The sequence below is a fragment of the Carassius auratus genome, unplaced genomic scaffold, assembly GCF_003368295.1.
Source record: "Carassius auratus strain Wakin unplaced genomic scaffold, ASM336829v1 scaf_tig00215778, whole genome shotgun sequence".
Taxonomy (NCBI): Eukaryota; Metazoa; Chordata; class Actinopteri; order Cypriniformes; family Cyprinidae; genus Carassius; species Carassius auratus.
The window spans coordinates 55,001-69,093 of NW_020528240.1; the positions used below are offsets into that span (position 1 = coordinate 55,001).

The 14,093-nt window shown below is 37.3% G+C and overlaps 1 protein-coding gene across 1 annotated transcript in view; it reads right to left on the bottom strand.

Annotated features, from left to right (window-relative positions):
- The window catches only part of LOC113095724 (protein Wnt-9a-like), a 39,110-nt gene that overhangs the window by 7,055 nt on the left and 17,962 nt on the right, over positions 1 to 14,093 (bottom strand). The window contains exon 2 of the mRNA XM_026261068.1: positions 4,206 to 4,465. Coding sequence (XP_026116853.1) covers positions 4,206 to 4,465 — 260 coding nt within the window. The remainder of the gene's footprint in view (positions 1 to 4,205; positions 4,466 to 14,093) is intronic.

Here is a 14,093-nt window from a genome sequence, read left to right on the forward strand (position 1 = left end):
GAAGGGATGACAGATAATGTTCCTGACCCAATCCAAGCTGAACCCAGGCCATCTACAAAGCTGCTTAACTGATACAGTGCCTCATTCACAGACAGTGGAGGTAAATCAGGCTATAGTAGAAAATAATGAAGAGAATGATCAAGTTGTCCCTGTTGTCATTAGGACAAAACATCCCCTTCAGAGAGTGACAATTGAAGTGATAATTGAATGATGGATATGGATCAGGCTGTTTTTAAAACACCTTTAAATAAAAAAAAAGTTAAAGTTTCAGAATCAAAACAAGCTAGAAAAACAGAAAATGAAAAGGAGTCAGATGTTGATGATATTGGCAGCGAGAGTGATTTCTCTGATTCTGGTGCTTCTAGTTGTTCCTAGAATGAATGGACATGTCAAGTTTATGTTCCCGAGGAACTCAGGAATTTTTTTAAACTGACAAAAAAACTGAGGGGGGTACAGGTTGTCGACAATTTTCCAAACATCAAATGCTTTGAGGAAAATACTAGGATAGGCATGAGTTAGGAATGTTTCACAAACAAAGAGATTTATAGGGTGAAAAAAATTGTGACAAAACTAAAAAACAAGCTGAAAAGTTAATGGCAGTAAATTTGCTCAAACTTTCGAACTTTATTGGGTCCTTTTTTCGTTATGGTCTAAGTTTAATTTTTTTATTTTCAAATGGGGGACATTCACACTGCATCTTCATGTGAATGGAGCTAGAGATTGTATAAAATGCACAGTGATATATGAAACTATGAATCAGAAACACATAGTAATGTAACCAATGCTGTTGAATGGGGAAAATAATTTAAAAGTCTCTCCTTTTTAATTGATAAATCTTCAGTTAATGGAGGGGTTGCTAATTTATTTGCTAATAGTTTTACTGCCTGTTCCATTGAGATGGAAGAGGTTGGGAAAGGTAGATTGCTAAAGATTCGAGCTCAGGTTGTCATTAGCAAGATTAGACAGATTTAAATACCATCTGAACTGCTTCAGTAACTTTATGCTCTATCAAGCTGAAAACTGCTTACTGACATTTTAATAGAAATATATAAAGTGATGCACATTTTAAAGACAAGTTTAAATTCTTTTGGGAATATTTTAAGAATGAAAAAGAACGTTTTCAGTCTTTACAAGCATGATGAGGTTTTGGTAAAACCCAAATCAAGCAACTATGTCTATTTTGAAATGATCTCTTCAGCAAGAATTAACTGTGGTAAAAGTGAAGATAAAAGATGGTTTAAAATATTTTAGGAGATTAAATGATTGTTCCAAAAAATTGTGAGGGATTAATTGAAAAACTATGAAGTCGTTTAATGAAATGGAAATGGAATGTATAGAATATATCAAATAGAGGACGTACCCTCATTAGTAATAATTCGCTAGCCTCTTCTTTATCGCACCGACAGGCTTGTATTGACCCACCTGCATATTTACTTGTGAAAAACCAGTCCATTTTAATAGATGTTTTGAGAAAAAATGCATTGGTTGCCCCATAAATTATTGTATTTATGAAAGGAAGAAAGAGGACAAGAACTTGTACAGCAGTTTTTTGCATATTATTTATACAGTGATTCCTTACTGGCCAAGAGAACTTAAGCTGGAAGTCAGTGGCCAGTATGATTTTAAAGACTGCTGAGGAACTATGTATGGCGTCCCCTTGAAATTATAAGGTTCTATCTGACATTTTTGTCAAAATTGAGTTATTCCCATATTGTTATTCTGTGACAATTTATTTATATTATGGTGATAGATTTTTTTATGTTGTATACATTATGGGATTTTTATTAAAAAATCTACACAGTCAAATGGAATGCAAAAACTTTGAAGCTCAATTTCTCAAAACTACTCGGAATGCAGATAGAACCTTATACTGTAATTCCAGGGACGATGTGTAAGTAACAAGTCTTTGTTCCTGTTAGATCCCAAAAAAGTCAACTCATCCAGGATGCCTTTTTTAAAGTATGGGACCTCTTTAAAGTGAAAAGAACTGGTTTACATCATCTCTGTTGAAAGAACCCCTGATCTATGGATCACGTTTGGACATTTTGGATGCATGTGGGACAATGACTGCAGCATTCATTAAAATCAAGATTATAACAATTGGACGTTTAGTCAAAGTGGCTGGCCCAATATTGGAAAAGCTGGGGATGTAGCCGTTCTTTTAGGAGTGAAATCCATTTGAATTGTTACACAGAAATTACAATCTGCTTTTACAACAGAAGAATTAAAAATATTATTTTTTATGAAGCAAGTGTAACATATTTTAACAGGAAGGGACTACATGAAAGACCGTGGCATTCTGTTTTTAAGATGAGTAATAATGTTAGACCTGAGTGGAGAGCACTGTACAAGCCACCGTTAACTAAAAGAGCTGGAGATCTACAATGGCGAATTCTGCATGGCATTATTGCTGTTAATGCTTTTATTTCTGTTTTAAAACAAGATGTTAGCAATGAATGTCCTTTTTGGTTTCAGATAGAGACTGTTTTTCATTCCTTTTTGTATTGTTCAAAACTTAAATCTTTTATTTGATGGTTTGCTAAATCTTTTTTAATTGTTTTAATGAGAAGTTTTCTGTCCTTCATTTTATTTTGGGTAAAGCCAAAATGGCTATTTACATTAGCAGAAGAGAACAAATTGAGTAAAACATCTATTATAATGTTGAAAGGGTGTTGAAAAAGGGCTATGATAAAATCAAGGCTTTTAGTTGATTTTCGTTTTTACTAAGTTTACAAGTCCTTAAATCTTTTTGAAAGAATATGGTGTAACAGAGGAGCTTTGTGTTCTGGTTTTGAAAATGAACTTTATTTTGCTCCCTCTTTATAAAAATGTTTAGAATTTTGAAAAAATATATATTTAATGTTTTTATGTGACTAATCTTTTTTGTTAAATAAAGATGCTTGAAAATTATATTCTCTATTTCCCTCTCTCTATAGAAGGAGAATTTGTGATGAGGAACAGGATTGTTAAAGTAAGTAGAAAATGTCAGTGGCTAAGCGGGAGTTGTATGGTGTGCACATGTTCGTCATTGCTCCCCTCCACGATTGTGGTTTTTGCTCTTTGTCTCCTGCTCCAGACTGATGTGTGCTTTTGTTTACTGTAACTCGGCTTGTGTGGCTGAATATTGTATTCATTGTGTGGCTTTTCCAAACATGGCATTTTAATCACATTAATTCACCATTAAAATGGAGTCTTCGGAAGCTGTAACGAACAGGTTTGCTCTTTTTCTAATTGTAAATGGTTTTCTTTTGTTTTCCAACAGTTAAGAAGTCAGGGAAGACCCTTGTCATTTATTTTGTGAGTTTTTCTTGTATAAGTTAGTGGACTCTAAAAGTAAATTGTGTTTTGGCTTGTACCTCTCCTGAAGAGAATCACTTCATGATTGTTTTATCTTTTGTAATGCTTCAAATAAAAAGCCTATGTTGGTAAGGTTTACTCTTTTCTAAAGTGTAATTTTGTGAGTGAGCTGGGAAAGGAAAGGACATATGGACCACTGGATCCAAGTCCTTTTATTGTCTTTTTATTTGCTTGTTATGAGAATTTCCTAACCTAGACTAGGGGAACTCGTAACAATAGAGAGTAGACCAGATGTCAGAGGCAGCTGGATATCTATAATGTTTTTGAAATTAATTTTTTTTTATGTGAACATACAAGCATGTAAATGCAAAGGACAATACTGCATTACCAAAACCTACCGCAGTCATGTCCATATTTTGTGTGATAAGTCAATATAGTAACTATCACAACAGGCCTAGAATCAATGGCATTTTCCCCTCTAGTCGTATCTGTTATGGTGGGCCAAATTATACATGTGCCTTAATACTTGTACCAATTTAATAAAAACAATGGCATGGTCACATGGCAACGCAAGTTTCAGCACCACTTCCTACACCTTTCACATCGAAATATGCAATAAAAAGTACATAATATCGTCTTCACAAGCATATATTTTCAGTGAGCCAGGGTTGGCATTTTCAGACCTACAAAACGCTGTTGTCATGTAAATGAATGGCCAAAAGGCATAAAAAGTTTTCTGTTTTTAGTTGAAAACAGTGTTGTGTCAACAGCCTCTAGCTCTCATTAGAGTATTAGACTTTCAGGTTATGGTTAGGGCTGGTAAAATAAGTTTACCTGTACATGCATTTACTCATAGTCAGCAGACCATCAATATTGTATAGGCATTATATAGATTGCACACTACTTACCTCTCTTTAAAATGTTAGCCCTGTAGCGGCCCTCTAAGGTGCAGTTCCATCTCTCAAAGCGAAACTGATACTGGCACTCTAAGGCACTCATGCTGATGGCCTCCATTAGAGTCTCAGCCACGCCAGGGTCCCGTCTGCACATTCTGCGCTGTTTCTTTTCCAGTTTGAGTCGATCACACAGCTTGTAGTGTGCCTTGCCCGCCCTTTCGTCTGGTTGTGAACTCAGTGGCAAAATGGATAGGGGTTCATTACCTGTTAGCCTACAAAAGAGAGAAATACAATTACTGTTACTGAGGAATTGTTAAAAGGATATTTTTAAATGTTATATAGGAACATCGGAAGAGATGTGTCAGCAAGTAGGCTTCACCATTTTGAAAGGGTGTCCCAGACAAAGACCAAAGTTCAAAAGTATACAGTCATTAAATATAGTGTATAGACAAAAAACATTTACTGTATTATACCATTACCGTGATATAAATGTACTCGTACCATGGTATACAGTATGATTTTGGAAAGTTCCAAAAACCCCTGAGCCTAGTTTTTACAAGCATGCTTCTACACATTGAGCCAAGCTGTTTGTTTTGCCAATGCTAGTTCAAGGAATCCAATACAACAGACAAGCAATTTGTGATCTGTCTATTGTATATTTGTACATTGTATACATCTATTGTATAATATGCTTTAAGCATATTGCGTGTGCTATCTGGGCTTTATCAATCGTAACACAACAACCTAAAATACATTACAGTTTTTTACAAATGCTATGACAGTTTTTTCAATACATTTAACAAGTTTCCTAAACTCTTAACGCACCAACACACCTAAAACACACAACTGGCAAAACAATTAATTTCATGCTTAAAATCACACATTGTAAACTAAAACCCAAAAATAATTTTCTAAATCCAATAATAAACTAACACAACAATACCCTATGTCTAACAAAACACTGCAAACATGTTTCACAGTCAATTATTCAAAACACTAACACATGTTCTCTTCCAACAGGAATATTTAGTCAATCATAACACAATGTAAAAAAAAACACTATCATCAGCTGAAATTACAGAAACTGCATTATTTTATGTGTCAGGTCTGCCCTTATACAATATACAGTATATTGTATTGATCATAGATTGTGGTTTGCACTGTAGCCTTTTTGTTTTGTTGGGTTTAGTAAATTCATGCATTTTGTTTCTTTTGCTGCAGAAATTCAATACAAAAATGAATGACCATCTTAGATTAGCTTTATAAAATGTACAGTTTATGTTAAAACAAATACAGACACAGAATTGCTGTAGTAAAGACTTTATTTGCAAAAGGACATTACTGCAAGATATACAAACAGAAAAAGTATCGAAATTATAATTAAAAAAGTAGTCTTCTAATCTGCCCGGTCTACTGCATTTGGCCACATGTTCTCATCCACATCACATATCTTGATATCTTCTCTGGCAAGGCATCGTGGGTAGAATCTTTTTGCATGCCTTATCCACCCCTGGCAGTATTCAGCTGTGATGTCTTGGCATGCAGCATCCATTGCATCCAGGAGGGACATTTGGTCATGAGGACGATGGTCAAAAACCTTCCATCTCCAGGCTGAGAAAAACTCCTCAATGTGGTTGAGGAAAGGGGAGTAAGGGGCAAGGAAATAGGACATCATCCTTGGATGGGTGTCAAACCAGGCTGTGACTGCACGGGAATGGTGGAATGTCACATTGTCCCATGTGATTCCATATATTGCCAAGTGGTCTCCCACCTGTCCCCTTTCTACCTCTGGCACTAGTCTTTTGTGCAGGTCTTCTAAAAACATGAAATGGCAGGCGGTGTTGTAGGGCCAATCTCACATGTATGCAGGAGTGCACCGTTGTTGGAGATTGCGGTGCACATGGTGATGTTGGCTCCTCTCTGGCCCGGCACGGTAACTGTGTCCCTTTTGCCAATTAGGTTTCTCCTACGACGACGCCTTTTTGCCGAGTTGAAGCCAGCCTCGTCAACATAGATAATTTAAAGTGTTGACTTGATTGACCTCCAACTCCATGACTCTGAAAGTAATAAGACACAATGTATGTAAATGCTGTGCTGTACTGTATATCTACTGTATGTTCTAATGTACTCCAGGTTTATAGAGTAGTTTACTGCAAAACACACTGTGTATAGTACAGTAATGACTGTATTTCATAACCTTACCTGGACATATTGGTGATGGAGTTCTTTGATGCTCTCTCTGTTACTTTCAAAAGGAAATTTGTATAGTTGTTTCATTCGGATTCTGTGTTTAGCTAGAGTTCAAGAAATGGACATTATGCTGATTGCTGCAATGTTCCCAAAGACAAGGTTGTCCTCTACAACTCTGGACTGAATGTCCTTCAGTTTTATTTCATTGTCAACAATCACCATGTTGAGAATAGCAAGTTCTTGTTCTTCATTCAAAAGCTTTCCTCTGCCCCCTGACGTTGAATCCTTAGAGGGAGAAAATACAGTTACATATTAGAGACCGGAGGCATACAGTAACTCTAATAAAGTAAATGGTAAAATTATTTACACTTTGCTGTAGGAGAAGCAATATCCTACCTGTTGGTTTCTCTGAAAATACGGACAATGGATGCCACTGTGTCCCGGCTGAGATTTGGCTGTCGTTCTCCAGCCTCTCTGTATGATAGCCCATGGTTTATGACATGGTCAATGATAGTAGCTCTTATTTGATCAGCTATCCTAGCTCTGGTCCTTCTTTGAGCGCCACCATGCATTCTAACTCCTCTCCCTCTACCTTGCCCCACTCCTCTCCCTTGTCCTTGCCCTACTCTTCTCTCCCTTGTCCTTGTCCTTGCCCTACTCTGCTCTCCCTTGTCCTTGTCCTTGCCCTACTCTTCTCTCCCTTGTCCTTGTCCTTGCCCCACTCCTCTCCCTTGTCCTTGTCCTTGCCCTACTCTTCTCTCCCTTGTCCTTGTCCTTGCCCTACTCTGCTCTCCCTTGTCCTTGTCCTTGCCCTACTCTTCTCTCCCTTGTCCTTGTCCTTGCCCCACTCCTCTCCCTTGTCCTTGTCCTTGCCCTACTCTTCTCTCCCTTGTCCTTGTCCTTGCCCTACTCTGCTCTCCCTTGTCCTTGTCCTTGCCCTACTCTTCTCTCCCTTGTCCTTGTCCTTGCCCCACTCCTCTCCCTTGTCCTTTTCCTTGCCCTACTCTTCTCTCCCTTGTCCTTGCCCTACTCTGCTCTCCCTTGTCCTTGTCCTTGCCCTACTCTTCTCTCCCTTGTCCTTGTCCTTGCCCCACTCCTCTCCCTTGTCCTTGTCCTTGCCCTACTCTTCTCTCCCTTGACCTTGCCCCACTCCTCTCCCTTGTCCTTGTCCTTGCCCTACTCTTCTCTCCCTTGTCCTTGTCCCACTCCTCTTCCTTGGCCATGCCCTTGCCCCACTCCTCTCCCTTGTCCTTGCCCTACTCTTCTCTCCCTTGTCCTTGTCCTTGCCCCACTCCTCTTCCTTGGCCCTGTCCTTGCCCCACTCCTCTTCCTTGGCCCTGTCCTTGCCCCACTCCTCTTCCTTGGCCATGTCCTTGCCCCACTCCTCTTCCTTGGCCATGTCCTTTCCCCACTCCTCTCCCTTGGCCTTGTCCTTGCCCCACTCCTCTTCCTTGGCCATGTCCTTGCCCCACTCCTCTCCCTTGTCCTGGTACTTGTCTTCCTCTCCCTCGTACAGCCAAAGTATTTTTCTTTCTTTCTTTCTTTCTTTCTTTGAGTTGCTCTATATTGTTCCTTTTCCACACAAGATCAGCTCAAAGAGTCCTCTTTTAGAACATATGATCATGCGATTGAAAAACCTCAACACCTGAGTGTGGTTCCTAGATGGGAATAAGCTGTTCCTCATTATTAATGGAATAAAATACAGGGAATATATTTGTTTCAATTCACAATATGAACAGCTGTTCACTTTGACTTTAGCCTATATAAGTTGTGTTTAGAACATGTTATCTGTTCTGACATACAGTGTGAAAGCATTTGTAAATTTGACTGTAAAATTACATTGTTTTGGTCTTGGTTGAGCTTGTGTGTAAAAAAAAGTTCAAGCATTTTAAATTGGTGTTAACTGTATGCATTTTGTATCAAAGCAACAAGAAATGTGTTAATTGTATAGCCTACAAAGACAGATGTTGTACTAACCGTGTTAAGAGTTTAAGAAACTTGTTAAAGGTATTGAAAAAACTGTCATAGCTATTGTAAAAACTGTAAAAACAAGTAGCATTATACAATGTTTTCTTTTGTAACATTTCTTTACAAAACAATAATCATACTCTCTACTGTTTATAATTCACTGCAGAATATGTTACATGGTCCATGTTTACATTAAATTACAAATTTATTCCTAAGTTTTCCCCTTTTGTATAGATGGTAAAAAAGACTAACTAACTAAAATAAAGACTAACACTTGTGAAGATGTTCAGCTACATGCAAGTGCTTTGATGTTATTTGATTTTTTTTTTACATTCTGAATTGAATCTTATTAATTTTTGTACTGTGCTAGGATTTTCACTTAAGTTTAACAGTTTTGAAAAGAGTATGTAAACGTGTAAAGTAGCTTGTAGTACATAATGTTTTGGTGGTTTCTGTGTGGAAGTGAGAAAAGAATTCATGTAATTTGACAGATGTCATAAATGAATGCATTTTCTGCTAAATGAATAATAAATGATCCACCGTTTAGCCCACATGGATTGATGCTGTGCTTGCTGTGTGAAAAGTTCTGAAAAAGTGACCTACTTATTGAGAATTGTGTCCTAGCAATTGTAAAAAAAAAAAAAAAAAAAAAAAAAAAAAAAAAGCCAGTAATGCCAGTTCAAACTCTGATGAGCTGATAAGCTGCAGAGGTTGACCCATATGTTTATTAGTTATAGTGGCACCCTTCCAAAACAATTCCAAAATTGATTGTGTGGAATATCATATCATTGTATTTGAGTCCAATACTTACAATAGTTATTATAAACTGATAAAATACTGCACTTTTATGCAAGTGTGTGTGAGGTTGTGGTCACGCTGGGCTTCCTATTTGCAACATGTCTACAGACACTGCAATGAACAGGATATAATGTATCCAGGGCTTTAGTTCATTATTAATAATGCAATACATAAATTCAAAATTTTAACGTACATAATCAACAAATAACACTGCAAACCATTGCTGCTTGAATATTTTAATTAAGTCAAGTGGTCCCTCTTTGATGTTTTGATTGTCTATTGGTCCCAAATCTTCTCCTCGCAAGTCAAAGTTCACCAAACTTTAACTTCTGTACACAGTAGAGTACAGTATTTCTTTGCGTGAGCTTGTGTTGCTGATCTCCCTTGTTGCATGTGTATGAATGGAAGTAAAAGGGGTGCAAAGTGTGATTTTAGAGCATGCAAGCATAAAACACGCTGGCTGGGTCTGCCGCATAGCTGGCGAACATCTAACCAGCATTCTGCGGTTGGTGACGAGGACAACTGAGAGTTACTTTCACAACACATACAGTGGACAAGACTGTCAGCTAATGACCATATTGGTCACACCAATTGACAGCACTGGCAGGGCAGTAGCTCATTATGTGTAATTTCTGGGTTCCTTTTACACATTCAATGAGAAGCAAAGAAATAAATGGATTTGCAAAACTCACAGACTTGGGTCTTAAAACACATATGTTATTACACTGAAGATTGTAGCTTTAAATCTGCCACTTTTGTCTTCTAATATAAGTGTTGGCTATTATTAACTACAACATAGGGGTTGCCCAGAAAATATACATCAACAGAGCAGCAGATGTTGATATTAATCACAGCACTGGAGGTTTCCAGAAGCATTCTGCTCTGATCACTTTAATATAATTTTGCTGAGGTTTTTTGGCACTAGATACTGATTTTTTTTTTTTTTTCATGCAGCTAAATTTCCAAACTTTCATGCAATATATTCTGAGCTTGAAAAGAAGCTGCCTCATAAGGAAATCATGACATAAAAACATGTTTATTCAGTTGCTCAAAGGTGACTTCATGCAAAAATATAAGGGGGTCCACTTATGTTTTTATTCAGTTGTAACCTTCAGGCTTGATGTGAGATCTGGCTGACAAAATGGGGGAATTCTGGGGGTGGAAAAGAGTAAATTCAGCTGCTTTTCCCAGGAATTATTTAAGCAAATGTGTGGTGCCACAAACCTCTTGATCACTTCATGAAAGAGCTTGACCTATGTGGTCACATACTACTTAGCGATATTGTCTGAACATTTTCGATTCGAGGTGAGTTAATTGCTGATCATCAAGTGCATGCCAAAGCAATGTCTTACATTATTTGTCATCTCTTGAAAACACAAGGGGTTCAGGTTGTTTGAATAATTAGCTGTCAAGAAACCGCAACTGGATAATCCAATTAGGACATTAGACATGCTTGTGGCTTGCCTGTGTGATTCTGTAATATCCTGCCTCGCAGAGAGACCACCCTCAACGTACCAACATACTACGGTTCTCTGGGAATGGAAAAAAGGAATATTCAAGTCCTCAGCAAAGTGTATCTTTCCATTATAAATACATCTTCATATAGTGGCTATGATACACTTGCAATATCTTCTACAAGTTTTAGTTCCAGCTCAGACGTGAAGGCCGACTGTAAGTGTAACCTCAATAAGCAAACAAGTGTGCAATGACGCATCTGCAGAAAAGCTGACAAAACAAAATATATGATGCAAATGGTCATGAGAGCCAAAAATACAGTCTACAGGTCCATTCCAAGAACTAAAGGGAAATTCTGAACACATAACACAGATTAAACAGGTCTGTGAGACATTTCTCTCGGGAGCCCTGACGCGGCATGAGTTCAGCATGTTTAAATGAACACAAACACAATCTTGTAACCTCAAGCTAAGTGTAAGGAATCTGTTTACTGCAGCAATTTGACGTCTATTGACAAGTAAAGGAACAGAAACTAGGCAAGCAGACTTGCAAAAGTATATTAACAACACACAGATCCATAGCTTATTTTATAATGACAGTTTATCCCTCTGCAACCGAGCCATGTTTAACATTACAAGCGAACAAGAAGTAGTCACATATGTACACATAAACTTCAATCACTCACAAGTAACCATTGCTCAATTATTATCAAATACCAAAGGAACGACAATTAAACTAATTTAAGCTTTAAAATAGATTCATTGTTCAGGGCTGTACTGATTCATTAGCTGTATACTTTCAAATAGAAGTGTCTGAAACTTTAATAATGCAGTCATTGTATTAGGTCCAAAAGTATGTGAACACAAAAACTTCTACCTAATGTGACACTGGATGTTTCGGGTTCCGTTCATGAAGCAACTGAAGTACTTACATTTATGCATTTAGCAGAGACTTTTATCCAAAGTGACTTACAGTGCATTCAGGCTATCAGTTCGAACCCCCAACCTTGCGCTTTATAGTGCAGTGCTCTACCAATTGAGCTACAGGAGCACTATTATATAATTATATCATAAGATCTAAAAAAAATTATAATAAGTGAGATCTCTTACTTGTTGCAACAAGAGCTGATAGGGTGGACATACTGTCATTTTTCTTTTTCAAGGCAACTACTGCCATGGCTGAGCAACTTAATTACAAATTTATTGCATAAGGTTTGATTCTGGCCCAAAGGAAAACTTATTCCTTGTGCATTTACCCTCCAGTCCTTTAAAAAGGATTAAGAGTTTATTATCAGCCAACAACATACACACCAGAGGCATGTTGGGCTGTATGAATTCAAGCACAAACTGACAGATCTCACAGAAACAAAACAGAAATGTCATGTCTGGCCTCTGAGAAGTCTTTGAGACCTGCTTCTATCTGAAACACAAAAGCTACTATGGAACTGGAGAGCTGCCAGAGACACTGAGCTCCACTGATCCCTGGGCTACTGGCGATGGCTCACAGCCCAGTATTTTTAGCCTTTTACCCAGAGTGCTGGAGGGCAAGCCTGGATGTGTGAGAATCGAGAGCAGTCAAGTATTCAGGCTTTTGAAAGATGAAGTCACCTCAGCTATGTGTGAGCTTTTATGTGTTTTCTTTTTCCAAAACTGTATAGATTTGACAGACTGCTCTACACTCTTTACACTATGTCAGTAGAGACTAGCAATAAATCTTAAATTGAAGTTTTATCTCTGGACATACTTTTAACTTTTTCAAGCAATAGATCATCCGAAAAGGAAACTTGTCATTGCATTATTTACTAAACCTCTTGCAGTTTCGTTGTTTCCACAGAACACTAAAAAAGAGATTGTTTGAAGAATCTTTCACAGCTCTTCCATAATGCTCATTTTCATAACAAGATGTCATTCATGATAATTATATTACAAATTCTTTAGAAGGAATAAAATCAGACAAAATTGGAAAGAAAATATAAATAGGTAAATAATATTTTTTTTGACTTTCCAGCTTATCCACATGCACATTTTGGAGAAAAAGATCAGCTGTTTTAACTGTTAGACAGGACTTATTAAGAACTTAATTATAAAGGTGACATATTGAGCGTTGAACAACTTTAATCAGAAAGACAATTAACTCTTTTAAATTTAAGGTAGGACTACAACCAGAATATTGAGTGTTATTACATCTCCCATTCATATGGATAATTATTAATAATAATTGTATACGTGTCAACATGCTGTCAAGGCTGATTGCTCTCAACAATATGTGACCCTGTCTGTGAAATCCAGGATAAAGTTTTAAAATCTAATTATGAGATAAGCAGCATTAAAATTAGATTCCAACTATTAATTTCACTTTGAGTTCGATCTTTGACATGGCCTTACTCAGTCAATGTTAAAGATATCAAGGTTACCTTCAAGGTATCTTGACAGAATGTTTTACATTAGGAAAATTGATATTATGTAAAACTGCAAATTACTAAAAAAAAAAAAACTCTTTAGCTTGGTTTTCACAGGCAAAATCACACGTCTGGATGCATTACTATTATTATTTTAATTATCGCTTTGGTACTTTTTTCACAAACAACTTTTTATTAAGTATTAAGTGCACAACAGGTCATGTGTTTTTTTTTTAACATTCAGATTATCACTATGTTCAAACTGTGTATGTGTGTGTTTCATAGAGAGAGATTTTAGTCAGATGGTTTTATGCTAAAATGGAATTTGCTGCCAATATGGTACATGAGAATAAATATAGGGTAAATGACAAGGTCTCTTGTTCTTCTAAATCAGAAATGCTCAATCCCGCTTCTAGAGAATGTAGTTCAAACCCTGCTCTAACACACCTGTCCTTTACTGACTAGTTAAAGTCTTTTTAAGATTAGTGTTTGAACTAGACATTGCAGGAAAGTAAGGTTACGTCTAGAACCTCATTCATCTGAACTCTCGTGAGAATCATATTTGATGCTGCACAGTTAGGTTTATGGATCTCTCCGAATCTCATCTCATAAGACTAGCTTGCCTCACAACTGCAAATCTGAATTCCAGAATCAATCAACAACAGACTAGCTTCCTAAATTTCTAAGAAGTTAGCTGAACACATCTGATAAATACAAATTTAAGACCTAAGTGTGGCCTTTTTTACAACAGAAAATAAGCAGGGTTGTGGGTTGTATGCAGTGGTTATTACCTAACAAAAATAGTGCAAGGAAGGACAACCAGTGAACAGGAGGCAGGGTCATGGGTGCCCAAGTCTCATTGATGCTTGTGGGGAGCAAAGGCTTCTCCGTCTGGTCAGATTACACAGAAGAGCTATTGTAGCGCAAAAGACTTAACTTAATGCTGTCAATGATAAAGAGGCATCAGAACAAACAGAGTTCTCAAGATGACCCCCGTCCACCGCTGAGTGTCTGGGCACAAGAGTGTCAGAAATGGACCATGGAGTAATGGACGACGGTTGCCTGGTCTGATGAATCGCGTTGTCTTTTAA